A 26,694-nucleotide genomic window follows, 5' to 3' on the forward strand; every position below is an offset into this window, starting at 1 on the left:
TGCATTCGGAATTCAAGATCCAAGAGAAAAGTCTAGAAATGCACCGAACAGAATCCACATGACTCTGAAAACGAAAGTTGATGCTATAATAGGACTTGATTTCCAAAAATGTTATACATCAAATTTTATTTCGGCATTTGTTACTTTTGGATGGTATCTTTATGTCATATCAATGGCAGCAGAAAAGTTGATACAAATTACCATATAGTGAGTGCATTTAACCGAGAGCTGGAGAACAAACTTTTTGATCAGAAGACTGAAGTAATCCCAGCAAACTTCAGCCACACATATACTGATATCACCAATGTAAACAGAGAAGTCATCTTTAAATACACATATCAGGAGATTATCAATCAGGTAGTCATAACAATTATTTTTGTCTGTTTCCGGTATATTCATATTTAAGACACCATGTACATGTACATTCAGACAAATTAATTGTTTACATTATGTCACCGTGATCAGTTTTGTGGTTCTTACTTTGAAATGAATCTTGCACGGCATGGGAAGAGCGAAGCTGTAGTTGTTTATTTTATTTTCTATTTCATGTAGAAGACATGATTTAGAAATAAAGGGACACACTTTAAACTATAGAAGTATATGATGTAATAATTGTCTAGCATAAACTCAAAGAAATTAACTCAAAGATTCGGATTTCTCTGTGTCCATTCAAGGCCTGGAGTGTCGTGTATGCGAATCCTATGATTTCGTGCCATTTGTTGAAGTTATGTGACATCATGATTCCTTGTGCTATCTTCGCCTTGGTGAATATTTTGTTTGCATCCCATAGCTTTTAATTTTCAATGTGTTATTATTATTATTTAAAAAAATAATAGATTATGTTTTATTTCTCCTGTTATGCATTTGTATTAGTTAAATATATATTTACTGGGGAGAGCAGTACTGGAGCAACGCACAACCTCCCAATGTGTATGAAAAAATGGCAGCCGCAAACTAAAGCTGTCAGTGTGTAGGATTGAATTTTGAAGATTGTGTTTTTTCTTATATTTTCATGTATCTGTTCCTTAGTAGTGCTTCACACTTCGTGCCCATTGGGCACGAAGGGTTGCGCCCTTATAATCTAAACAATGAGTTTTTTCCCTGTTTCATGTATAATCACATTTAAATACGCCATGTACAGTCAGATAACTGATCACTCAAACACAAATATACAAATGTAGTCTAGACTAGTTGTTTACATTAAAGTCACCATGGTTGGATTTGTGGTTTCAACTTTAAGATTAGTTTATGGAATTAACAAATAAAGAAATATAGATAAATATGTTGTAATTTTAACCACTCTGCCATTTATATATAAAGCTAAAAATTGCAATTTGTAGATAAATGAATAATATTCAATATGCACATGTACATGACATTGTATACATAACATTTCAATAAACATTCGACTTTCAGTATTGTTTTTGAATTCATTGATCAGAATGATTGTATCAGAAATTCCATGCAAGACTATGCACAAAAATTTGGACTATAGAAATAGCCAAATAATTACCTGCCAGAAATTTAAGTGTACACCGTCAAATCAAACATTTTCCTTATACTGAAAAATATTTTCCTGTGTGAGCCTAATATGCTTCTCCCATATACATTCTCCCATAAAGATATTCTTTTCTCTCTTTTACAACATGTGATCAGATCATCACAACAAAGATTACAAGTATTTTCGTTTCATTGTTTTCACCTACATAAAATTATTATTGTGCTAATTAACATACAATTGTACATGTAATGCAATGTAATCAAATTAAGGCACCAGTTGTAGAAAAGAAAAATACACAGCTGGGGATAAGACTTTCAAACAAAAACATCTTTACCATTTTTTTTAATTGAGCTTCTTGCTTTTTATAAAATTGCCCAGTCGTCAGATTTTTTCACAAACAACTTCTTTATTTCTAATGATTACTTTCAAATTAACCATATAATATTGAATGATTTACAGCTATTTGCTGTTGTCATTTTAAATGATATGTTACTTGATATTATAAAAACAGTGTTTTAGACCCACAATGATAATTCATTGCTGCATGCATATTATGTTTTTATGTTCATTATTCATTTTTGCTGACCATGATATATAATTATTTGTTTTTATTGTACCCCCTATGACACACATTTCTGTTTTTTATTTAGTTTTGCATGTTTCATTAAAATTTTCCAGGATATCTCCAATGTAAGTATTGATTCCTGCTATGTCTATTTATACATGTAATATCCATTGAACACAAACAAAATGAAAAATGACACACACATTCACACTTAAACCTGTAGGTATTTCAATTTCACATCAGATCCAATACGAGGGTTTCGACATCCCAAAATGAGGTTGGTACAGTACAATTTACCATTGATTAGTCCCACCATCCGTTGATTATGACGTCAAGAAACACACATCAAATGATGATGTCATAATCACCGGAAGGTGTGACGAATCAACGGTAAATTGTACTTTACCCACATCATTTTGGGGTCTTGACACCCAAATATTTCTAAGGTTTATGTCCATTCATGGTAGGTGAACTCTGTAAGCTCATTCCATATTTCCTTGTTTTCATATTTTGTACATGTATGTCAAACTTGGCCACAGAACTTTCAGTGTGGAAATTATTAGAATTAAGTAAGCATCTTAGGAAAAACAGTAATACATACCCACTGGGTACTTACTTTTTACATGGTTACAGTATATTAATCATGGTTTTCTGCCTTCACAATTTTTTATGTGGTGTGAAAACTAATCAATTTAAGTGTTGGTTGTTTATATTGAAAGATAAAAAAATAAAATTTTATTAGATATTTATGAATAACTTATAAAATGTACGAAAGAAATATCATGTAAGTTAACATAAAAAGGAAGTGATAGTGAAAAATATCTGACTGATGTTCGATAGGGCTTTGATGATAAGTTGTGGTGGCTGACTTAGGTGACATCCCTGCCCTATGTATACGCCAAACAATGTTGCCTCTATTTATGTGTATATTTTTATTAGGGCTAATTTTGTTAAAGATGCTCCACCGCTGACAAATGGTAATTTTTCACTATCAAAAACAGGAGTAGACGATTTAGTATTTTTCTTCAGTTGCAAAGTTACTTATCTTACACCATTACCACCATTGAAAAGTTTGAGCTTCTAATTTTATATCAAGTTAAAAATATGAAAAATAATTAATTGCATCCCAAAAAAAATCCGTCGCACTGTATCCTATATGAAATGAAGTATTGATTGCGCATGTACCAAAGGCGAAATCAATTATTTCATATTATTTTTTGCGTTAATTAGGCATATATATACACGATTAAACACCAATTATTATTCAAATGATAAATATCATTTATGCGCTGTCGGCAGTGGAGCATCTTTAAATGACCTGTACAATTATAACAAGATTGAATAATCCATTTATCATATATTCACTTTTATCATCATGTTCCTTCACCAAGCTAGTCGATCCTCACCCTCAATGTTTTCAGCCTTAGAACATTTTACAATTTCTAGTCTTGAGTTGTCAAACTTAGATCTTGTATAGAAAAGCTGAAGTGGACCTTATATGTCCCCTTTATAGGACCAACTTTGTGGATTTATGGGGCCATTGCACAGCTTGTTCCGGCCTCATGGGACAATCTCCTATAGACCTCAGGAACATCCAAATATATTACTTTGGTGTTACAATATTGATCCCTAATGCTAAAATTGTATATTTGTTATGTCTGAGCATCCTTATGTGATTTGGAATATGGTTGATTTTTGGTTTGTATGTAATAATTTGTGTGTGTTATTCTGTGTGTGTATAAACAAAATGAAAAAATCACTTTGTCATAAACATAGTTTATTATACACACATTACAGACATCATATAGGACCTTGTTTGGGAATTTAAAGTACTGTTATAACCATGAATATGTTGAAAGTGTGTTCATTATAAACATAATTGTTTTACTTTGAAAATGTGTCACCAGTGTTTATCTCCAAAACAGATGATGTAACAATCAGTAGCTACTCAGGAGAAGATAACTCCACATTAACAGAAAGATTGGATGATTTTGTTCACAGACAACAGCCGTTAGGATCACAGTATCCCTGCCAACAAGCTCTCAAGTTGACACCAATAGTCCTGTGTTGTTTGTAGTTCGGCAGCAGCAGGGTATCCTTTCCTGGCGTGTGCCAATGTACTTAGAATATATGTGAGTTGTTATCAGCTATCACCTTTCTTTTACAGATATATATATGTATTTATTTATTATCAAAATGTATCAAATTATATATATACACGGTATACAATTCTTGTATATATGTTCTGGCCTTGTGTTCTATATATAAGCTGAAATAATATTATACAATCTAATTTGTCAATAATCTTGATTCATATATGTAAAAATGTTTTAAGAAATATTCTGCATTATTCAGCTGAAACCTTCATCCCTATTTTTGATGAAAATGTGCTTTTTATTGACAGTTACATGTACAACATGGTAAGTCGGAACCTCTGTCCTGTAGATGCTGTCCACAGAAATTCCTCTTCAAAAGACCAGACAGTCTTCGTGGATGTGTCAACTTTTTCACAACAAAACACCACTTTCACAATATCGGCAGATTTTGTGAGGGATTTTCAGATCAGGTAAAGTAAAGTTATCTTACATTGATATGAACAGATTGTTGTGTTTTAGTGTAGAGTTATCTACCCTCGATATGAAGAGATTGTTGTGTTTTAGTATAGAGTTATGTACACTTGATATGAACAGATTGTTGTGTTTTAGTGTAGAGTTATCTACACTTCATATGAACAGATTGTTGTGTTTTAGTGTAGAGTTATCTACCCTCGATATGAAGAGATCGTTGTGTTTTAGTATAGAGTTATGTACACTTGATATGAACAGATTGTTGTGTTTAAATGTAGAATTATCTACACTTCATATGAACAGATTGTTGTGTTTTAGTGTAGAGTTATCTACCCTCGATATGAAGAGATCGTTGTGTTTTAGTATAGAGTTATCTACACTTGATATGAACAGATTGTTGTGTTTTAGTACTTGATATGAACAGATTGTTGTGTTTTAGTGTAGAGTTATCTATACTTGATATGAACAGATTGTTGTGTTTTAGTGTAAAGTTATCTACCCTCGATATGAAGAGATTGTTGTGTTTTAGTATAGAGTTATCTACACTTGATATGAATAGATTGTTGTGTTTTAGTATAGAGTTATCTACCCTTGATATGAACATATTGTTGTGTTTTAGTGTAGAGTTATCTACCCTTGATATGAACAGATTGTTGTGTTTTAGTGTAGAGTTATCTACACTTCATATGAACAGATTGTTGTGTTTTAGTGTAGAGTTATCTACCCTCGATGTGAACAGATTGTTGTGTTTTAGTGTAGAGTTATCTACCCTTGATATGAACAGATTGTTGTGTTTTAGTGTAGAGTTATCTACACTTCATATGAACAGATTGTTGTGTTTTAGTGTAGAGTTATCTACACTTCATATGAACAGATTGTTGTGTTTTAGTGTAGAGTTATCTACACTTGATATGAACAGATTGTTGTGTTTTAGTGTAGAGTTATCTACCCTCGATATGAACAGATTGTTGTGTTTTAGTGTAGAGTTATCTACCCTTGATATGAACAGATTGTTGTGTTTTAGTGTAGAGTTATCTACCCTTGATATGAACATATTGTTGTGTTTTAGTGTAGAGTTATCTACCCTTGATATGAACAGATTGTTGTGTTTTAGTGTAGAGTTATCTACATTTGATATGAACAGATTGTTGTGTTTTAGTATAGAGTTATCTACCCTTGATATGAACAGATTGTTGTGGTTTAGTGTAGAGTTATCTACCCTTGATATGAACAGATTGTAGTGTTTTGATATAGAGGTATCTACACTTGATATGAACAGATTGTTGTGTTTAAGTGTAGAGTTACTCGCCCTTGATATGAACAGATTGTTGTGTTTAAGTTACATGGCAGCAGAAAAAAAAATTTAGTTAATGCAAGGAAACTGTTGTCTATGGCACATTTATTGTAAAATATATTTATAGGGTTTGCTTTGGGTGTTCCATAAATGTGGACCAGAGTTCTCCTCAGATATAATGGGGTCCCTTACGTAATTGGAATGAATTTAAAAATGTGGGATTCTTTTGATTTTCTATCCTAAAAAAGGGAATGGGGACGGTGTAAACGCAAACTTTGAGTCATATATTGAATTTTCACAAATATGTCCAGGACCAACAAAGATGCCAAACCAGCTCTGTGAAGTTCTTTATCTTTTAAAAATTTCTATTCTTCATTAACAGCACAAATGAGATCAGGAATGTGAATGTAACTCCATCAGAACCCCAGTATTTTATGTACACATTTCCCGATAATGTGGACTCGGTGATCGTACAGGCCAAATCTGACAGTGACCTCTGTATGATATTCTCAGTACAGGACGTCAAGGTAGGTAACTCTGATATTTAGTCACTATTCTGCCAAGGTTTGGTTGGTGTGATTTTCTATTGTGTATCTTACTTAGGTCATTCCAGGAATAGCTTTCTCTGTATACATGTAAATGTGCTTTGAAAGAGTGTGATAGTAGTGAGACTTTTACTTTCTCTTTGAACTTTGACAAAGATATCCACACTGGTGAAGGTAAGAGATCTCTTTCTCTTGAAACTGGCCGAAATATTCACACTTCTATTGAGATTCTCTTACTCAAACAGAGATATATCCATACTGTGATAACTCATAAATCTTTTCCTCTAGGGTGGGATTTCCCTGCTTCACCTTCAAGGGGATGACGAATGATTCTATTTATATTCATAATATAACCTCACTCATACTTACTGCTAATAATGAGCAGAACACCTGGTCTAGCTCTAGTTTCATCAATGTTTCTTAACTGAAGGATTAAAATCTGAAACAATTATAGAAGATAATTCTGTTGAGATATATCAGCTGCATTTTATGATCTTGCAATCAGGGCAGCAGGTACAAATCTTGTATTCTAGTTACATAGCTGTATTTTTAGGTCATCTGACTTGAATAGTGAGGATGACGTATAGTCATCATGTTTCGTCCGTCATTGTCCGCTGTGCATTGTGCGTAAACATTTGACATTATTGCACTTCTTCTCAAGTTTTACCAGTGCGATTTAGCTGAAACTTGCCTGAAATGATCCTGACATTGTCCCGACTAAGGGTTGTTATTTTTTCAGGTTGGTCCAGATTGTAAGATCACCACAACTGCTGCCATCTTAAAACACATTTTGAACTTCTTTTCAATGAACTTCTTATCAATGGGATTTGGCTGAAACTTGCCTGAAATGATCCTAACAAAGTGTTGTTATTTTTTGGGTCAATCCGAAATCCAAGATGGCCACAACAGCCACCATCTTGAAAACACATTTTGAACTTGACCATGATCATATCTTATTGATTTGCTATACGACTGTTGCTAAGGTAATCAGATGCCTGTTAATGCCCTTGGGCCTCTTGTTTCTATAGGTATGGTTTGAACTTTGGTATTTACTGTTTCTATGATAATGAATAATTAACCTTGACCTTTATCTGCAGTGCCCTGTGTTTGACCTTGACCAAGATGTGGAGTTCTCTGGTGTCCATCAAACAATGACTAAACAAGCAGCCATCACTGCTGAGGTAAGTGTTAAATGCTGAATTGAAGAAGAAGATAGACCCAGTTTGATATTCTTTGTTTTCTGTGATGGCGTGTTGCGGTGGCTGAGTGGTTAAGATGTCCCGACATATTACCACAAGCCCTCCACCTCTGGGATGCGGGTTCGAATCCCATGTGGGGCAGTTGCCAGGTACTGACCGATGGCTGGTGGTTTTTCTCCGGGTACTCCGGCTTTCCTCCACCAACAAACCTGGCACGTCCTTACATGACCCTGGCTGTTAATAGGACGTAAAACTAAACAAACCAAACCAAACCCTCTCTTTGATAATTATTTGTTTATTCATTTGTTTTTGTTTCTCTCCTTTATTCTTTGTTTCTCTCCTTTATTCTTCGTTTCTATCCTTTATTCTTTGTTTCTCTCCTTTGTTCTTTGCTCTCTCCTTTATTCTTTGTTTCTCTCCTTTATTCTTTGTTTCTCTCCTTTGTTCTTTGCTCTCTCCTTTATTCTTTGTTTCTCTCCTTTATTCTTTGTTTCTCTCCTTTATTCTTTGTTTCTCTCCTTTGTTCTTTGTTTCTCTCCTTTATTCTTTGTTTCTTTCCTTTGTTTTTTGTTTCTTTCCTTTTCCAAATTTTTACCTGGATCATGTGTGATTATAGGTGAGAATGGAAAAATCATTTTTTAGCAGATTTACTGGTACATATTAGTAATCTGGCTATTTGGATATCATGATTTATTGGGTATTCAAGCATTTCTCTAAATTTTGCTGCTTTGTGTCAGAAAATCATGAAAATATCAGCTGTATGAAAATACCTTTGCTAAGACACTATCCAGCTATATGGTACAAGTTGCACAAACATGTTAGATGATGTCTTAAAGTCTCAGTAGGGGAACTTAAAGGAATATTAAATTGGTTCTTTGGGTGAAATACTATGTCTAAAGATTATATTAATATTTTTTTGTCATGCATTTTTAGCCCACCATCATCAGATGGTGGGCTATTTAAATCGCCCTGCGTCCGTGGTCCGTGGTCCGTCGTCCGCCGTCCGTCGTCCATCGTCCGTCGTCCGTCCATAAACAATGCTTGTTATCACTATTTCTTAAAAACTACTGCAGGAATTTTGTTCAAACTTCACATGGAGGGTCCCCTTGGTCCATATTTGTGCAATACAGATTTTGTGGCTGATCGAAAAAACCGCCAAGCAGCCAGCTTTGATTTTGGCAGTTGAAGTTTGTTATCAATATTTCTTGAGAACTACTGCAGGGATTTTGTTCAAACTTCACATGGAGGTTACCCTTGGTCTCTAGTTGTGCCATACAGATTTTGAGGCTGATTGGAAAAACAAGATGGCCTCCAGGCAGCCATCTTTGATTTTGGAAGTTGAAGTTTGTTATCAATATTTCTTGAGAACTACTGAAGGGATTTTGTTCAAACTTCACATGGAGGGTACCCTTTGTCCCTAGTTGTGCATACAGATTTGGCTGATCAGAAAAGAGCGCAGCAGCACTTTGATTTGCAGTTGATGTTCATTTTCTTAGAACTACTGCAGGGATTTTGTTCAAACTTCACATGGAGGTTACCCTTGGTCTCTAGTTGTGCCATACAGATTTTGAGGCTGATTGGAAAAACAAGATGGCCGCCAGGCAGCCATCTTTGATTTTGGCAGTTGAAGTTTGTTATCAATATTTCTTGAGAACTACTGAAGGATTTGTTCAAACTTCACATGGAGGTTACCCTTGGTCCCTAGTTTGCCATACAGAATTTTGATAGGAAAAACAAGATTAATCTTGGATTTTGATAGTTAAGGTTTGATATCCCTATTTCTCAAAAAGTGCTGAAGGGATCTTTCTCAAATTTAATATGTAGGTTCCCCTAGGGCCCTAGTTGTGCATATTACATTTTTGGACCAATCGGTGAACAAGATGGCTGCCAGGCCGCCATCTTGATTTTGATAGTTAAAGTTTGTTATCGCTATTTTCTCAGATAGTACTGAAGGGATCTGTCTCAAATTTCATATGTAGGTTCCCCTAGGGACCTTGTTGTGCATATTGCATTTTGGGACCGATCAGTCAACAAGATGGCCGCCAGGCAGCCATCTTGGATTTTGTTATTCAAAGTTTGTTATCGCTATTTCTCAGAAAGTACTGAAGGGATCAGTCTCAAAATTCATATGTAGGTTCCCATAGGGCCCTGGTTGTGCATATTGTGATTTGGGACCGATCCATCCACAAGATGGCCGCCAGGCAGCCATCTTGGATTTTGTTATTCAAAGTTTGTTATCGCTATTTCTCAGAAAGTACTGAATGGATCTGTCTCCAATTTCATATGTAGGTTCCCCTAGGGCCCTAGTTGTGCATATTGTGATTTGGGACCGATTGATCAACAAGATGGCCGCCAAGGAGTCATCTTGGATTTTGATAGTTGAAGTTTGTTACCGCTATTTCTCAAAAGGTACTGAAGCGATCTGTCTCAAATTTTTTATGTAGTATGTTTGAAAAAGTTGAAAAAGTAGAGAAAAGATCCATCTTTCCTTTGTCCGATATAGATCATTCTTTGCTGGGCGCCAAGATCCCTCTGGGATATCTTGTTTTCTTTACAGAAATCTCAATATGGTCAGAAGTCTTTCTACATTGTGACTGTGCTGAAGCCGTCCGACTTTGACTGTAATGGTATAGAGACCATACAGCAGCCCGGGTACACCCGCAGGAAACAGATAACGTTACAGGTGTATGGAACAATCAGTGGTACGGCACTCCTCTAGGGCCAAATAACATCACAAATGTTTACCAATGTTAAATGGTCCGAAACAGAAATGTAAAGTTTATAAATACCAATTTTAATATCAGAACATTTGTATTCATGGCCTATGATAAAGAACAATGAAATGCAATACAGTGTATTCCCAAATGTTAAGAATGAAGATTTAGGTCACTATTTTGCCGTATAGCATACATGTACAGTAAACCTCCGGTTAATTCGAACCGCTGGATAGTTAGAACACACAATTTTTTCCAGAAAAACGGTAATTTTTTAGCTATTGATAGTTCAAACACTGACTTTTTATAATCAATCCTATTTCGGATAGTTCGAACGCATCAAATTATGAACATAAAAGTAAGATTTTTGTTGGCAAATCACCGCGATTGGGTCCCCAAAAATGGAGATATATTTTGCATATTGCAACAGTTTTGATGTTTGGAATAATGATTGTATAAATGATCATTATAATGACCATACGACAGATAAGTAATGAACATCTTAAGTCATAAATACATAGGCCCCGACAATGTATATTTAAATTTGCTGTACCTGATGGAAACACGTGGAAGAAATCACCAATGTTTGTTAAGTCCAATCTACCGGTAGATACAGATATCAGTTTAAGTCAACATTAAAATATGCATTCAGTCTAACTTTATCAGCCGATCAAGGTGTTAAATTACCTGTAAACATGTGCCTCATGCTGGCTTGGACAGACCAGTTACGAGGTGTCACAGCGAGCATCAAAAGCCAGCCGCCGGGTCACAGCAAGTGGTTACATATTACTTAGTAAGCTCCAGCAAAAAAGAATCCACGTGTTGGGTAATTAAACAATAGATATGTAGCTTTTAATCAGGTTAAAACTTGTTACGTAATTTTAGCAGCAGACAATATGCAATCGAGTTTTGGACATTCTGACAGTCACAGTGCGATTGTGACCTAATTTTACGAACTGAATGTAAACAAATATTTTCAACAACAGTTTCGTAAATGCAACCGGACTTCCTTTAACTAAAAAAGTAAATAAATAGATTTACATTTATTACAAAATATAACAAAGATCTAACTAGATTTTCTGTAGTTAAAATAAAGTTTCTATCTCAATTAACGGACGTCGATGTAAATTCTAGGCTGCGATCGTGAACGGTGCTGTTTGGGGCCTTGCCCACATGCAGGCATGCATGCGGCTTCTGCTACGCAATTAATTATAAATTCACAAATTAAATGCTCATGTTTACGAGAAAATGGTTGAATATATTATCTTCAGGAAACTAACTACCTTTCCTATAGATTTTCTGCCTTACATTGCTTATGCCCGGTACATCGCTACTCAAAACTGATTTTTACCGATTTCAACTCCGATAGTTCGAACTCGCGATTTTTTCCTGAAGCTTAATTTCGGATAATTTGAACTGGTTCATCAATATTAATTTAATTTTGTTCGAACTAACTGAAGATTTACTGTAGTTATTATATTACTACTACCCAGTATGACTCACGTTATTGAAATTAACATTTAATTTATTGATCTAATCTTACTTAAAAGTGATAATAAGTGTAGTTTCAATGGTAAGATAATAACGTTTGTGACATATTTGACCACAAAATAAGCAAATTTGTTTTACATTCACTTGTCAATTTGAAGCATGTACTGCATTTGCAGCATATGCTGAGTCTTTAAAGCATGAATGTAGCATGTTGCCAATTTGCCAATTGACTGTCATGCTTCCACACAGCATATGCACACATAGCATTTAGAAAATAAAAGCCCTTTCGTTTACCTTTAAGTAAATGTGGATCCAATGTTCTCTGCAAGTCATTGATATTTTTATTTACAGCGAAGAAGTACTATGTTGGAATTTCAGCGGCAGTAGGTGTATTTGTCGGGTTTTATGTTGTTGCTTTCCTGGTCGGAGTCTTGTATCATGGCTGGTAGGTCTGGGGATATCACGTCCTTCTTAATAAGCAATCTAGAAATAAAATAAGGGTATCACACAAATTCTAACTTTATATTGTAATGTTGTTTTTTGCAAGTTTGAAGTTAAAAAAAAATTGTACCTCAATTTTAACCGGATCTATATGTTGTATGCATTGAAAAGTGGCATAATATATATATAAATGGAGTCATCAAGTATATTTAAATGTAACTTTCCAATTTAAATTGCTTGAATATGTCACATTTAATAGCTATTACTATTTGATCTGATTGATTTTTTTCAGTCGGAAAAATTGGGGTGTATGGGAATTTGTACTCGAGGAAGGTAACTGTTTTTATATTGTATTCCTCATTATTGGTACTAGATATTTTAGTCACCTAACATAATACATGGATTGCATTGCCAGCAAAGTGTTCATATCTTGTTCAAATCAAATTTGGGACTGACACGGCAAGGTGGTTAAAGTGTACATGGAATGGAAAATGATATTTAGATATGTTATTCTGTTTGATCTCCTTACAAGAATGTTGAAAACCGCATCAAAATCGGCCGCTTCAGTACCGAGATACCGCCCTCCGAAGTGCTCGATTTTTACCTGTATATCAGCTGCTAATCAGAGAATCGGCCGCTCATGCTGATTTGGGGAATAAGCAGATGTGACGTCACAAGGACAACGGCAGTGAGGTGTTTGGTAGTGGGGTTATAGCACAAAGGTGGACATATATGTATTCCTAAAATGGGGTTACGAGAATTTTACAGATATATATACAGTATACAGTTATGGTGACGATTTAATTATATATAAAATAGGAAATATTGCAACTGAAATCATGCTAAATACACAAGTAGATTAGCGGATATAATAAGTTATTGTTGTTTCTGGTATAAGCCAGGTGTACCTTGTGTAAAAACTTTTAAGTAGAGATCTTATCTCTGCTTTAACAGCTTACTACAAACCTGGGGAATATTCAATTTTCATAATGTCATATAAAAAGAGACGAATTCGAAAAATGATGGTCATGTAATTATCCATTTGAATATGTTTCTGTATAAATAAAAATTCACTTGGCCTATGGATTTCAAGAATCAGCATAACGAAAAGAAAAGGTGTTAAATGTATTTCTTAGTTCAATACATGTAAATATCATAGACATAAATTGGGAGTGGGGAGTAAATAAAAAAAAAATAAACCACTTGAGAAATTGAATTTAAAATACATAATTCATTTATAACTGTAACGAGTCTATCTTCCTTTTATAGCTACATGTACATGTATGAGAACATGTGTTATTTTAACAATATTCAACAGTACATTTATTGGTCATATAGATTATCATTATTAGTATTATATAGTGATTGATATTGACCAAAATTCACAAAGAATTGGATATCCAAAATCTAGCAACTACCAGAAATATCAAAATTCTGACATTGTGCATCTTATTTGCATTGTTCTTTCTCGACATGCCATTTGTAAATAATTTTGTAGTTTCTGTTATAAAAATACATATACATATAACTAGAAATATATATACGAGACAAATGTATACATTGGTCATTCTGAAATATACAATTATGTATACATCTAGTGATTTATACACTTGTTATATGTTCGAATGGTATATTTTACTGTAAACCAAGGATTTATAAGTGTAAACAAATGACATTATACAACAATCAAATGATGGTCCATCGCTAACTTACTTGTGATCTTACTTTTGACACCTGACGTGAGCTAATCAACGAAGCGTGCCGGGTCACTAAACACCTTTCTTACGTAATCTGGTTATTAGCCCCCTCATTAGTCTCGGTTGACCACGCGTTTTAGTTACTGCAGTATACAGGTAAAGAGATAAACGCAGCACGACATTGGCTATTCGGAAGTACAGTTCTGTACTTGATATCTGCAACTTGGATTAGACATAGACATCTTCAGTCTTTTTTTCGTCTGACTCGTGCATGATTTATTTTTTCAATTAAAGACACTAATAAATGAACTTTTGCGAAATATCAACAAGTCGTCGGATGTATTGTGTTATATGAAAGCTGAATGTATTTCGTAAAAAAATATAAAAAAATAATGGATCGATTTCAGATATAACGCAACTAGTAGATGCATTTACATATGTGCAAAAAATTCTGTTTATAATCATAACTTAATTCGTATGGGTTGGTTATATGAAAAAGTCTGAAATATGTAAAGCGGGTTTGACCAGTACAACGACCCGAGTCGGGTTTTGGATAACATAGTCCAGAATCCTTTACATAATATTCATGTATATGTGGTTCCAAATACCATAGATTTACAACGTACGTGGATTTTTATACACATTATATTGTGTATAATTGTGCAGAAATCGCGCGGAAATGTTCATTTATCTACGACAGGTACATCGATATATGCATGGTATAAATCCCTTTTTTCAAGCGTATTACAAACTTATATCTGTGATTGAGGATACTATTAAATAGGTATCGGACATGTACACAGGTACTTGTGTCTGTAAAAATCGATATATACAAACATATAGTTTATATTAGATGGCAGACACAGAAAATTGCCACTCTATCTTATGCGAGTAAAGTAGGTCCCGTTGTCCTCGTGACGTCACAGGTCAGGGGTCACGAATCGGGGTCAATGGCTTGGGGCTTCAGGTGTGTTCTAGAGAAAAGTCGCATTATCTCTAATACCGTATTCGCTATGAAACTCGTACTTTCTCCATTCTAAATTTTATACAATGACACATTTAGCAAGCCTTATATACCAAACCATTCCGTGTACACTTTAAGGTGTTTGACATTCTACTTTAGCCTTCCTCTTCTGCATCAGTATAGCCAAGTGAATTAGACGTTTTACACCCACTTCATCTGTTGATTATAAACAATTACTTGTAATATTGATGTATAACCTTTCCACTTGGCCTATTGTAACCTTGACCTTGCAGATACTGAAGAGACAAATCCTCTGGCAGGAAGTGATCAGCCCAGTATCCATGGTTATGGTACTATAGACCCAGATCAAGATTCAGGTCAGTGCATTCGTAATAGCTGTTCATTATCACCAGTTAAAATATGTGAACCGACATGGGCTATTCAAATGGTCTTTCATCCATGGTTCATCGTCCTTCCATCTGTCCATTCTTATATGTCATTTATATCATATATAACACGATACCTTCACCTTCTTTAGAGTTATGCCCCTTTATTATAAAATAGTTGACTGAGTACTCCTCCTAAATTACTTAAAGCCACACTATACGTAACTATCAACAAAAAATCAAGTTAAATTTGACTCCGATATTGTTAGTATTTGTAGATGTAGTTGAAATTAAGATATATTAAAAAATATATGTAATTGTTTTTTAATAACTTTAGTACAGCAGTTGCTGAAAGTCGATACATGTAAACATGCCTTCATTTTAAACTGGTCGCCATAGAAGTTACGATTATTACCGAACGGAAGTCGGAAAGTTCATGACCCGTTTTCGGAAGAGTTCGGACAGACGTTACGTAGTAACGGTAGTCACATGACGTTCTCGGCAACGACGTTACAATGTCGGCTAACTTCGGCTTGTTTGACTAAGTGGGACCCACCTAGCGATGTTTAATATTTATTTGATTTTTATCAAAGTATTCCGAATCATAATCGCTCATCTTGACTTCGATTTAGTCCTGTCTCTGCATGATTTACAACAGGATTTTTTTTCAACATTCTTCTAAATCATGAAAAAAATAAGAAAGATGCGGATATTGGGCCTTTAAGCATTTTGATAAAAAATAATAAAACTTTGTGGCATGTTTTAGAGTGTCCCTTTATTACAAAAGGAGGCAGCGGGAGGGGGTTGGGTAGGGTATAGGGTGGCCTCCTGGAAGACAGTTCCAGTCACTTATAATAATCATCAAAACCACTTATAACTAAGTCAGAAAGTAATAAAGTGATATTTATCGTCTTGTGTGTTACAGAGGATAGCAGTGCTCAAAGGAACAGAGAAATGTACAGAGTGCCTGGATCTGGAGGAGTTCCGCCTTACCATAGGACTCCGTCTGAGGAAGATGTTGACTTCCTGGATGATTCCACCAGTGAAAAGAATGTTATCCGTACCAAGGTTAGTTATGTATGACCTGTACTAAGGTAAGTAACGTATGATCTGCACCAAAGTAAGTTATGTTTGTATCAGAATACTTCCAAAATGGTAGAACAGTCTGTTTTGGTATGAATACACCATTTTATGATTGGGTATTATTACATCACAATGATATAATGATTAGAACTTGCTGACATGCAGATAGATTTATCAAACAAAAGTCAAAATGTTTCCAATTAATTTTCTTTTTCTTTGGTAGAGAACTATAATAATAATGAATATTAAATATACAAAATTAATGAATTGAATTTGGGTTGAATATTGACTCCTTAAATGTGGAAATATACAATGCTTACCAAGACAACTTAAAAATAATAGAATTAATCTGCTGCTGTGATAAAATATAAGATGCATATGGTGTACTTTCCTCTTGCAGACGGCATTATTTGTTTGTGATTTGGCTTTAAAACCAAAGAAGCGACAGGAAAAAAACTACAAACTCTTTTGTCGGTAAGGTGTTTCATAATACTTTAATAATATCTTTTATGCAATTTACATTATTGATGATAGTAATGGTGTTTATTTAGGCTTAATTACATAAGTCATGATCAAGAGTCTCCTCTCACATATGGCCAAGCATTTTGTACATTGTGTATCTTTAAAGAAACCTTAACCTTATTCTATTTCGTTCTTTTTCCTGTGTTGTCTTGTGTTTTAGTATTGACTGAAAGCTCAATGCTATGCAAATGCTTGTCAGTACATTTTGTATATTTTTATTTGATATTTTTCAGAAACCTTGTAGCTATATCTATTTTCTACGGTCTTCCTGTTCTACAACTTGTTATGACATACCAAAAAGTAAGTAACAATGCTAACATTTCATGTTTTTCTGAAAAAAAGAAAATTGGTCGCAGAGACTTTAATCATTTAGGTAATTAAAAGTAAAAAATGTAGTAAAAACAGGTCTTTATATACACAGCATATGTTTCAAACCTTTGTTAGAGAATGCTTTGTCTCATTTGATGACATTCTATTCTATGCTGTCTACCTGTAGATTGTACTTTCCGTTGAGAAACAAATTGGTCTTTACTGATGTGGTAGCCACCAGCTACTGCAAAATTATTCCTTTTCTAAGCGATCAAATTGAAATAAATTCTGATCTATGTATTATCATATAGATGATATTAGGTGAAAATACCAATATGTATAATCTGTGTTTCAGGTTTTACATGAAACCGGTAACCAGGATATCTGCTATTACAACTTTGACTGCTCACGTCCCCTTGGGGTTCTCAGTGCCTTTAATAATGTATTTAGTAACATTGGCTATATCATGCTGGGCTCACTGTTCCTATTACTCGTCTGGAGGAGGTGAGCGAGACTTATTAACCTTTATGTTTTAGATATCTCTCTGGTTTATTGAAATTTGATTGTCAGCATGTTAAAGAAACACAAAAACACAATATAGTAATCCATTAATCCCTGACAATACTTTCTAAAACATTGCATGATTGTTCTGTCGTATTTCTCTGCACCCCAATAGTCACACTCAATCTTTCACGCAGTATTATCTCCCCTTCTGATTTTAAAACAATGATAGACGAAGCTTTAAAGATGCTCCACCGCTGACAGAAAGTATTTTTTCACTATTAAAAACAGGAACAGACGATTTAGTATTTTCTTCAGTTACTAAAGTTACTTAGTTTACACCATTGCCACCATTGAAAAGTTTGAGCTTCTAGTTTTACTTCAAGTTAAAAATATAAAAAATAATTAATTGCAACCCCGAAAAAATTCAGTGGCACTATATCATATATGAAATGAAATACTGATTTTGCATGCACCAAAGGCAAAATAAATCATTTTATATATTTTTGTTGTTGTTGATTAGACATATATATACATGATTAATCACTAAACATCTTTAAACAGTAATTTTCACTCATCATAGATTTAATTTTAATTACACAATGTATATATTTAGGTCTTACTTAATTATTATGACGATATTTATATCTTTCTCTGTGGACAGAAAAATAAGCATCCATTTTATTTATCAAATTTTGGTTTGTTTACATCTTAAGGTCTAACCAGTTTTCTATATTTTCAGAGATTTGGTTTATAAAAAAGCTGTACAGAGAAACCCTATGGTAGAAACAGTAAGTGTTTTATCTCATAGATTTACCCATCATCTGAAGCTCACATCGCGATCTATTAGTTCTGCCTCAGTTGTCCCCTTGTAAGATTATATTCTGTTTAGTTTGTAGTCCAGGCTTAGATTGTAGTCCAGACTTATATGATATAACTAAACTTGATTATTCAGAATATTATAGTTCAACAGTTCTACTCACATTTAACTAACAGAGCATGGTTGTAGTTGCCATATACATGTATTATAATTAAAACTAATTGATAGCTTTTTGAAATAGGATGTGACTGGAGGGGGCATGGTGGGTTAATTGCAAAACCAGATTAAAATGTCAATATTAAAAAAAAAATGTATATTTTCCATGAGAGATAAATTTCCAGGATAGACAAACAAAATTAATATCATAAATGTTTCCCATGAAGGATTAAAAGGTATGGCTAAGAATGGAGAAAACTAAATTGTTAGTTGTAGGAAAGTAGGATATTACATGTATGTGTAAAAAGTAGAAACAGTGCACTTTTAAACAAAAATGGTATAATTTTATAACAAGGCAGAAAAGAAAGGAAAACAAACTGTCACAGAATCACCATGAAAAAATTTGATGATTTGATCTTGTCCATCACTGTGATGGCTTGATGTACAGTAGTTTATCCACAATGCATACAACAAAGATTGTGACTGGATTTCACCTACACCTGTAAGTTTGTATGGCAGGTAAAGTAGAACTACTACATTTATTTCTATTGGTGCATCTGTCTCTACTGGTCTCCGCTCCAGTACAAATCTATACCTGGGTTACATTTTACTACCTTGTTTGATAAATATGGAGTTGTAATATGATTTTCTGTACAGAAATACGGCCTTCCGCAACACAATGGTTTGCTGTACGCGATGGGGCTGGCCCTGTGTATGGAAGGCGTTATGAGTGCCTGTTATCATGTCTGTCCAAACTATTCCAACTTCCAGTTTGGTGAGTTCTACTGTCAACATTAGGGATTTTAAGGAACAAAATTTCTGGATATATATACTGACAAATTAGGTGGATTGGTGACCAGGAGTTAGTTCTGTCTTGTATCAATACATAACTTGTATTTTAAGGTAATATATTTAGCAAAAAATATAAATTACATGTATAATGTGATGCTAACCAAATTGCAACACTTTTTGAAGGTAATTGTAATTGGGTAGCGTGATGCTAATACATTTGTAGTTAAACATACCAACTTTGTAATAGATTTTGCACAAATATGAATTAATATACAAACTGTAACATTTGTAAAACGGCATTCAATGAATCTTTTGTACTTTGTAGATACTTCCTTTATGTACATCATTGCCTGTCTGTGTGTGCTGCGGATCTACCAGAGTAGACACCCGGACATCAGTGCTAAGGCTCACACCTCCTATCTCGTCATGGCGTTCGTCATATTCATAGCCGTTGTTGGTGTGGTGAGTACCTCTATTCGTCATATTCATAGCTGTTGTTAGTGTGGTGAGTACCACTATTTGTCATGGCATTCGTCATATTAATAGCCGTTGTAAGTGTTGTGAGTATCACTATTCATTTCATTTCAACAAATTTTATTTCGAATAACGAAAAAGGATTAAACAACAGGCATTGCCTATATTAGTATGAGTATCACTATTCATCATTGCGTTCATCATAGTCAAAGTTGACTTACAGTTGACAGTTGCTGACGGGTCACAGTGATACCAACCACTTCCAACTTTTGCTATTCTTTACTTACAGGTATATGGTACAAGCATTTTCTGGATCCTGTTTGCTCTGGTGGACATGCTGGCTTCACTACTTCTCAGTGTCTATATATACTACATGGGCCGCTTCAAACTAAGTAATTAATTAAATACATAAACCTCATAATTACATATTAATCTACATGGGTCTCTTTAAACGAAGTAAATATATAAACCTCATAATAACATATTAAATTACATGGGTCACTTTCAAGATGCTCCACAGCCGACAGAGCATAAATTATTTTCATCACTTGAACAACAATTGGTGTTTAATCAGGTATATATGTGTCTATTTAACACACAAAAATAATAATTTCCAATGATTGTGATGGTGTAAAGTAAGTAACTTTTGTTACTGAAGAAAAATACTAAATCGTCTGCTCCTATTTTTGATCGTGAAAAAATACTACTTGTCAGCGGTGGAGCATCTTTAAATAATTAACCTTAATTTAATCAGAGTAAATATAATGTTGGGGATATTGACAATGACACATAAATGTTATATATTCTAAGACTTACTCATCAGATTGAGAATTTTGAATTGATTAATTTTTGGGGGTTGGAATTGGAGTTGTGTTTAAATGAAAATCACAGGTTTGTGTGTTATGTTTTACAGATACGGGCATTGTTACAAAGGTGTACTTATCTATCCGGTATGAATGTGGCCACTGTACAACTCCAATGTATAAGGTCAGTATACCCACACAATCGTATCACTGGTAGAATCATTATCCTATTTATGGTAACACTCTTTAGATTAATACATTTCCAGGTCTATGAAAACTTCATGTGCCATGTTAATTGTCATAGAAAAAGTAAAGGTACACAAATAATTACAGTTCTAGTTAATGATAGGTTTTGGTTCAAGGAAGAACTCAGGTAACTAAAAATGGAGGGGGAGGGGAAAGATCAAATCTAAAATTAGAAATGTCGAAGTATTTACTAACTCATATTGAAGTTTCAGTGCATGAGGCAAATAAGGTCAATCAACTTCTCTGCTATGTATTACAAGACATTAGTATGATAAGAGTTTAAGTTTTTGTTTTCATATATGCATATGAAAGGTACCTGTAAATTGATGTATGTAATGTGTTTCAGGATAGACTGCTAATACTCTTTATTGGGAATGTACTGAATTGGAGTTTGTAAGTTCTTAACGTTAGAAAAAGGTAAACAATATATTTATAGTAGTGGAAGAGATCAAAATGTCAAATGTAAATAATATAATTTAAATAGCAGAATGGCAGAGGTCAAAGGTCAACAAGATAATTAAAGTAGCAGAAGGTCAAAGGTCAAATGTTAACAATATGAATAAAGTAGCGGAAGGACACAGGTTAAAATGTCAGATGTAAACAATATAATTAAAGTAACAGATTGATCTAACCAATGCTTTTCTTGCAGTGCTATCTATGGAGCTGTGACGTGGCCGTCAGATTTTGCCAGCTACCTGTTAGGGATATTTATAGGGAATTTACTTCTATATTGTCTTTTCTACATTATAATGAAGGTAGGTTCTTCATAAATATTTGGTTGAATTTAATTGAAAACTTAAATGAAAAATTGTGGACTTATAAGTCTAATAGACTCTATGGACATATCATAAGACATACTACACATATATGTTGTCAATGATAATAAGTACATTTGAGAGTTCAAAACTTTATCAGTAATTATCATACATAATGTCCAACAGGATTTCATATATTAGATAAGGTTTTGTTGTGGAAAAATAAAACAAAATGTTCTTCATTATGTGACAGTGATAATTCATTTTTAAAAATGGGAAGATTTTCCTTAACCCTATCTTAGCGTCTTCAATTTGGCCAGAATCAAAACAAAAGATGGTCCTGGGCTAGTAACTGCCTGGCTGTGCTTTCGGATTGTCATTATATATTTTAGCTGTGCTCACCTTGTAAAACCTTTATGTTTTAGCTGAGATATAAGGAGAAGATCCATCCTATAGCTGTCATGTGTATTATAACAGCTGCAGTATTTTGGGGCATGGCTCTCTACTTCTTCTTTGCCCACCTTACTTCTTGGCAGGTGAGTGTCCAATTTGTTCTGATATGTAACCTTTAGCCTCTATTAATTAAGTCTATAGTTTGTATGCCGATAAATCAATTCTTTTGGATGCAGTTGGAATATGTTAATCAAAAGTTTGTTTACCGGTACTTATTTCATGTAGTATCATGGCGACCAATAGGATCTGTTAAAGTGTTCACTACTTAGGTGCATGTCAATTTTAGTAAAATATGAGAAAAAATTGTATGGTTTCAGAAAAAAAGTGCAGCAGGTTTAAATCATATTAAAATATTTATGAGATATTATTTAATCATGGCATTATGCTTCCTAGTCTCTACAGAAATACTTTCACCATTTGATTGGTAAAATTTTACTTTACAAAAGCATGAACATTGGGTTGTTTTTGACATTGGAATGCAAGGGGTTGCTGTAAATTATATCACAAATATGGCACACATGAAAGTATTTCAATTGGTACCAATGTACCTTTTCGATGCTATAAAGGAATCTGAACAAACTGAGAAGATCGTTTTTGAGAAAAAATATTCAGCCTCTGTATTCAGGGAAAACAAGCAAATCTATGGATAAAGACTATACTTAAAGGGGCAATTCACTCAGTATAATTCTTTTACATAAGCAAAATATGGCATAAATGTATTGTTCTACATTTCTTATGAAACACATAACATAAAATATTGACAAATTCCACGTCATTGTTTAGTATTTTAATTAATATCGTTGAAATATCAAATCGTTGATCAATAGGATTAAGCAGGTACAACATGGACGCTGTACCTATACCTGAGCCAAAGTCACGCATGTTAAACAAATAAACTACATAACCACTGAAAAGGTGATAAAATGATTTTTAGGCAAGACAATTCACCTAATAAGGTAAACACACTACTCTCAGAGCGATTTGAGCAGTTCTAGACAAAAGCTGCAGTACTATACGAGCAAGGGACAGGGTTCGGCATACAAGAAGTTCGACCACAATGTGTAATGGCGGACAGCGAGCGAGTTTAAACATCTACACACATGTCACAACCATGGGCTTTTCAGGCATATTACAGTAAAACCGACTGATCTAATTTCCATTAGAACTGGATTTTACCCGATATATATACAAATTTTAATGTTCTCTTAGACCGAATGGTCCCTTTAATTTCACCTGAAATTGACCTTAACAAATCTTCATGTGAATACAGGTCAAATTCTTCACCTGAATTCAGGTCAATTTTAGGTCAATTTCACCTTAGGTCAATTTCACCTTAGGTCAATTTCACCTTAGGTCAATTTCACCTTAGGTCGATTTCAGGTGAAATTGACCTGAAAAATTCTTCATGTGAAATTTAGGTCAATTTCAGGTCAAGATTTTTACCTGAAATGACTTTTTTGCTCTTTAGGTAAATTTGACCTGAAAAATTTCACCTGAAATTGACCTGAATTTACCTGAAGACATATTGCCTGTGTAGTTTTAACAATTTGTCTTGAAAATGTTCTTCACACTTTGCTGAGGTGCAACCATTACTGCCCTGCCCTATACAACATAATCCCCAATGTGTGTTGTATTTGTGTAGCTGACTCCGTCGCAGTCCAGGGAGGGTAACAAAGGCTGTATGTTACTGGATTTCTATGATGCTCACGACGTCTGGCACTTCCTGTCCGCCATTGCCATGTTCATGTCATTTTTGGTAAGTGATCCAGACCAGTTGTTCATCACCTTGATATTTCATACAGGACTGAATCCTTGTTTGGGTATATTTAATTCTGTTGATCACCAGGTCTGTTTTTATATTCATTGTTACCTTTACTTTACAATAAACTAAAACATGGCACATTTAGACCATACCGTATAGCCATTAATGTGCAGATATTTTTACGATTTCGCAGGTCATTGATGTGAAAACTAAATTTTGATCAGTTAAATATTAGAAATGGTTGAATTATATTTATACAATTGAAGCCAAACGCAAAGTTTAATTTGACCTCTCTGAAATTCAATTTTACCAGTTTTTGGTTTAAATCGCAAAAATATTGACAGGCAAAAACGACAGGCTATACAGTAGAATGAAAGATATTTTGAAAGAACATATTTCCCATTTTCCCCTGAAAGTTTTTTTATCAAAAAAAAAAAAAAATCAAGAAGTTTATAAATAGTATCTAGTGTAAATGCTTGAGTTACCGGTAATTAATGATGATAGAACTGTGGCTTTGTTTATGTTAGGTTCTGTTGACCTTGGATGACGACCTCTTCTCGACACGCAGAGATAGAATCACAGTGTTCTGAAGATAGCAAGTTGTGGTGATGTTCTCAAAACATTCAAAAAATACTCCAAATATCTGCATATTAATATTATTAGACTTTTTTAAATATGTGGATATGAAGGATAGGGATATTCAACCCAAGGCTCACATAAAACCTGAGGCTTGCCAAGAATTTTATAATATTCTGTGATCCCCAGGGTAGATTAACCCTATACTTCATATCCACATATGAAAGAGTTGTTTTCTCTCATACCTTGACATTTATATAATCAAGATATTCCACCATTTTGAAAATTCTACTATAATAAGTTCTAAGAAATCAGTGACTAAAAGTCAAAAACCCATACATGAAAATATGGCAATAGTTTTAATGTAAATTTTTCTATTTGCCTCCTTTGAAGTAAAACCCTGTCTTTTTATGAAAATGATCAGACGTTAGAATTAAACAGAAAAATAGTAATTTTGTAAACACAGAGACTAATCATAAAATTGTATTTCATGGGTAGCGATGTAATACAGCCTCAGACAACATGATTATTACATGAGATAAACAAGTATTACTCCTGTAGGTATGAGAGAATAACGTACATAACTGAAACAAAAATAGTAATATTGTGACAACAAACATTTGATGATGTTCTTGATTCTTGTTGCTACACACTCCAAAAAGCTGTGATATCGGACATATAGACGTAACATAAAGATCAATCAGGAGTGTGCCGTGATATATGTATAATGTGGTGTCTATTTACATACAGTACTCTAATGCGTAATATCTACCGGTAATCCCGTCTTTGCATATTGCAGAGTTACCTCCCTTGCGAGTAGGTATCCATTATGACAACAGTATTTTGTGAACGAAACTTGCAACATTTACTCTGGAAAAGTATGATGTTATGCTCGCAATGAATACTAACCCGCAAGAGCAGATAGCTTTAATTTTTATGGATGTATATTTAAGACTGAAGTTTGACTTTAAGTTGTATTTTTGAAAATAATAACAAACATAAAAGACATTTTATGTACTTGTATAAATGTATTTTCTACTTATTTATGAAAATGTTTTCAATATAATTGAAAATCAAATATTTTTCCTGAACATTTAATTTAATGCATTTCAGATATCATACCATTGAAGTTATCTCGAAGGTATCTATATCTATCTGTTCCTGTAATAGTTGTTGCTACTGTATTTTGAGATGGAAAAGCATAATTTCATACAAACATAAAAATTGAAGATTTTGTTAGTATTTACATGTGAAGTTAAAGATTTTGTTAGTATTTACATGTCAAGCTTCCCTATAAGTTATCAAATATATCAATCGAAAGTAAAGAAGAGAAACAGAGAGACAAAAATTCTTTAATTTGACTGATTAAATCTATTATTGATGGCGTAATCTTGTTTTATCGAGGAAAGTTTAGTGATGTGATTTGTTTGTTTTAGTTCTTGGTTCAGCTAACTTATATACATGTAGTTCTTAAAGTATTGAGCCCAGAGCTCAATAGACATCTCCAACATGGATGAAGATGGAAGCGTACTCGGGGACTGTATCAAAATTAAAACACATGTTAGTAATAAAATGAGTGAAGAACTGTAATATGATTAGATTACAAGATACTGGTTATTTGTAAAAACTGTGATTATATAGTTTTTCGCTTATTTTATCACTAGTGGAACGCATAAAATACACAGAAAATTGGCCATACACTTAAGTATGTGTTAACACTTTTGAGACGAACCCCAAGTTTGCATTCGTGTACGTGTGAATTTGTATGTAGTGCATAAATTCTGTTTATATATGTAGTCAATAGAATAATAATTAATATAAGCTTTGTAAGATCTGTAAAGGTACCGATGTGCTATATCAGTTATGGTTTAAATGATGTAACAAAGAGGATGTGAAGCTAAGGTGACATTTTAATTACATTCCAGTGCTTTGAATTTACAACTACAAGTAACATATCTGTGATATTTTCTCTCCACCAAAAGAAGTGTATGTTGCGATTTTATTAAATTTATCATATTAATGTTATCCACTGGTGCATTTAGTTATTTAGTGTTCATATTGTCCATTAAGTTGCTGAT

At 33.8% G+C, this 26,694-nt stretch overlaps 1 protein-coding gene across 2 annotated transcripts; it reads left to right on the forward strand.

Annotated features, from left to right (window-relative positions):
- The first annotated feature begins 26 nt into the window (after nt 1-26).
- On the forward strand, nt 27-26,694 carry LOC138317761 (SID1 transmembrane family member 1-like). 2 transcript variants are annotated; one of them, XM_069259643.1, is made up of 24 exons: nt 27-357; nt 2,180-2,191; nt 4,068-4,198; nt 4,471-4,632; nt 6,310-6,454; nt 7,570-7,653; nt 10,229-10,373; nt 12,228-12,321; nt 12,610-12,650; nt 15,272-15,355; nt 16,290-16,432; nt 16,848-16,921; nt 17,203-17,269; nt 17,634-17,782; nt 18,522-18,570; nt 19,413-19,530; nt 19,873-20,009; nt 20,311-20,413; nt 20,935-21,008; nt 21,417-21,463; nt 21,720-21,825; nt 22,251-22,361; nt 23,921-24,034; nt 24,568-26,694. In XM_069259643.1, the coding sequence occupies exons 1-24, from the start codon at nt 109-111 to the stop codon at nt 24,628-24,630; spliced, it is 2,502 nt and encodes an 833-aa protein (XP_069115744.1). In that variant the 5' UTR covers nt 27-108; the 3' UTR covers nt 24,631-26,694. The 2 variants fall into 2 exon arrangements, with proteins under 2 accessions (XP_069115744.1, XP_069115745.1); XM_069259644.1 differs by lacking the exon at nt 2,180-2,191 and having other exon boundaries at nt 29-357; nt 24,568-26,692.

This window comes from Argopecten irradians, chromosome 3 (genome assembly GCF_041381155.1).
Source record: "Argopecten irradians isolate NY chromosome 3, Ai_NY, whole genome shotgun sequence".
Lineage (NCBI taxonomy): Eukaryota > Metazoa > Mollusca > Bivalvia > Pectinida > Pectinidae > Argopecten > Argopecten irradians.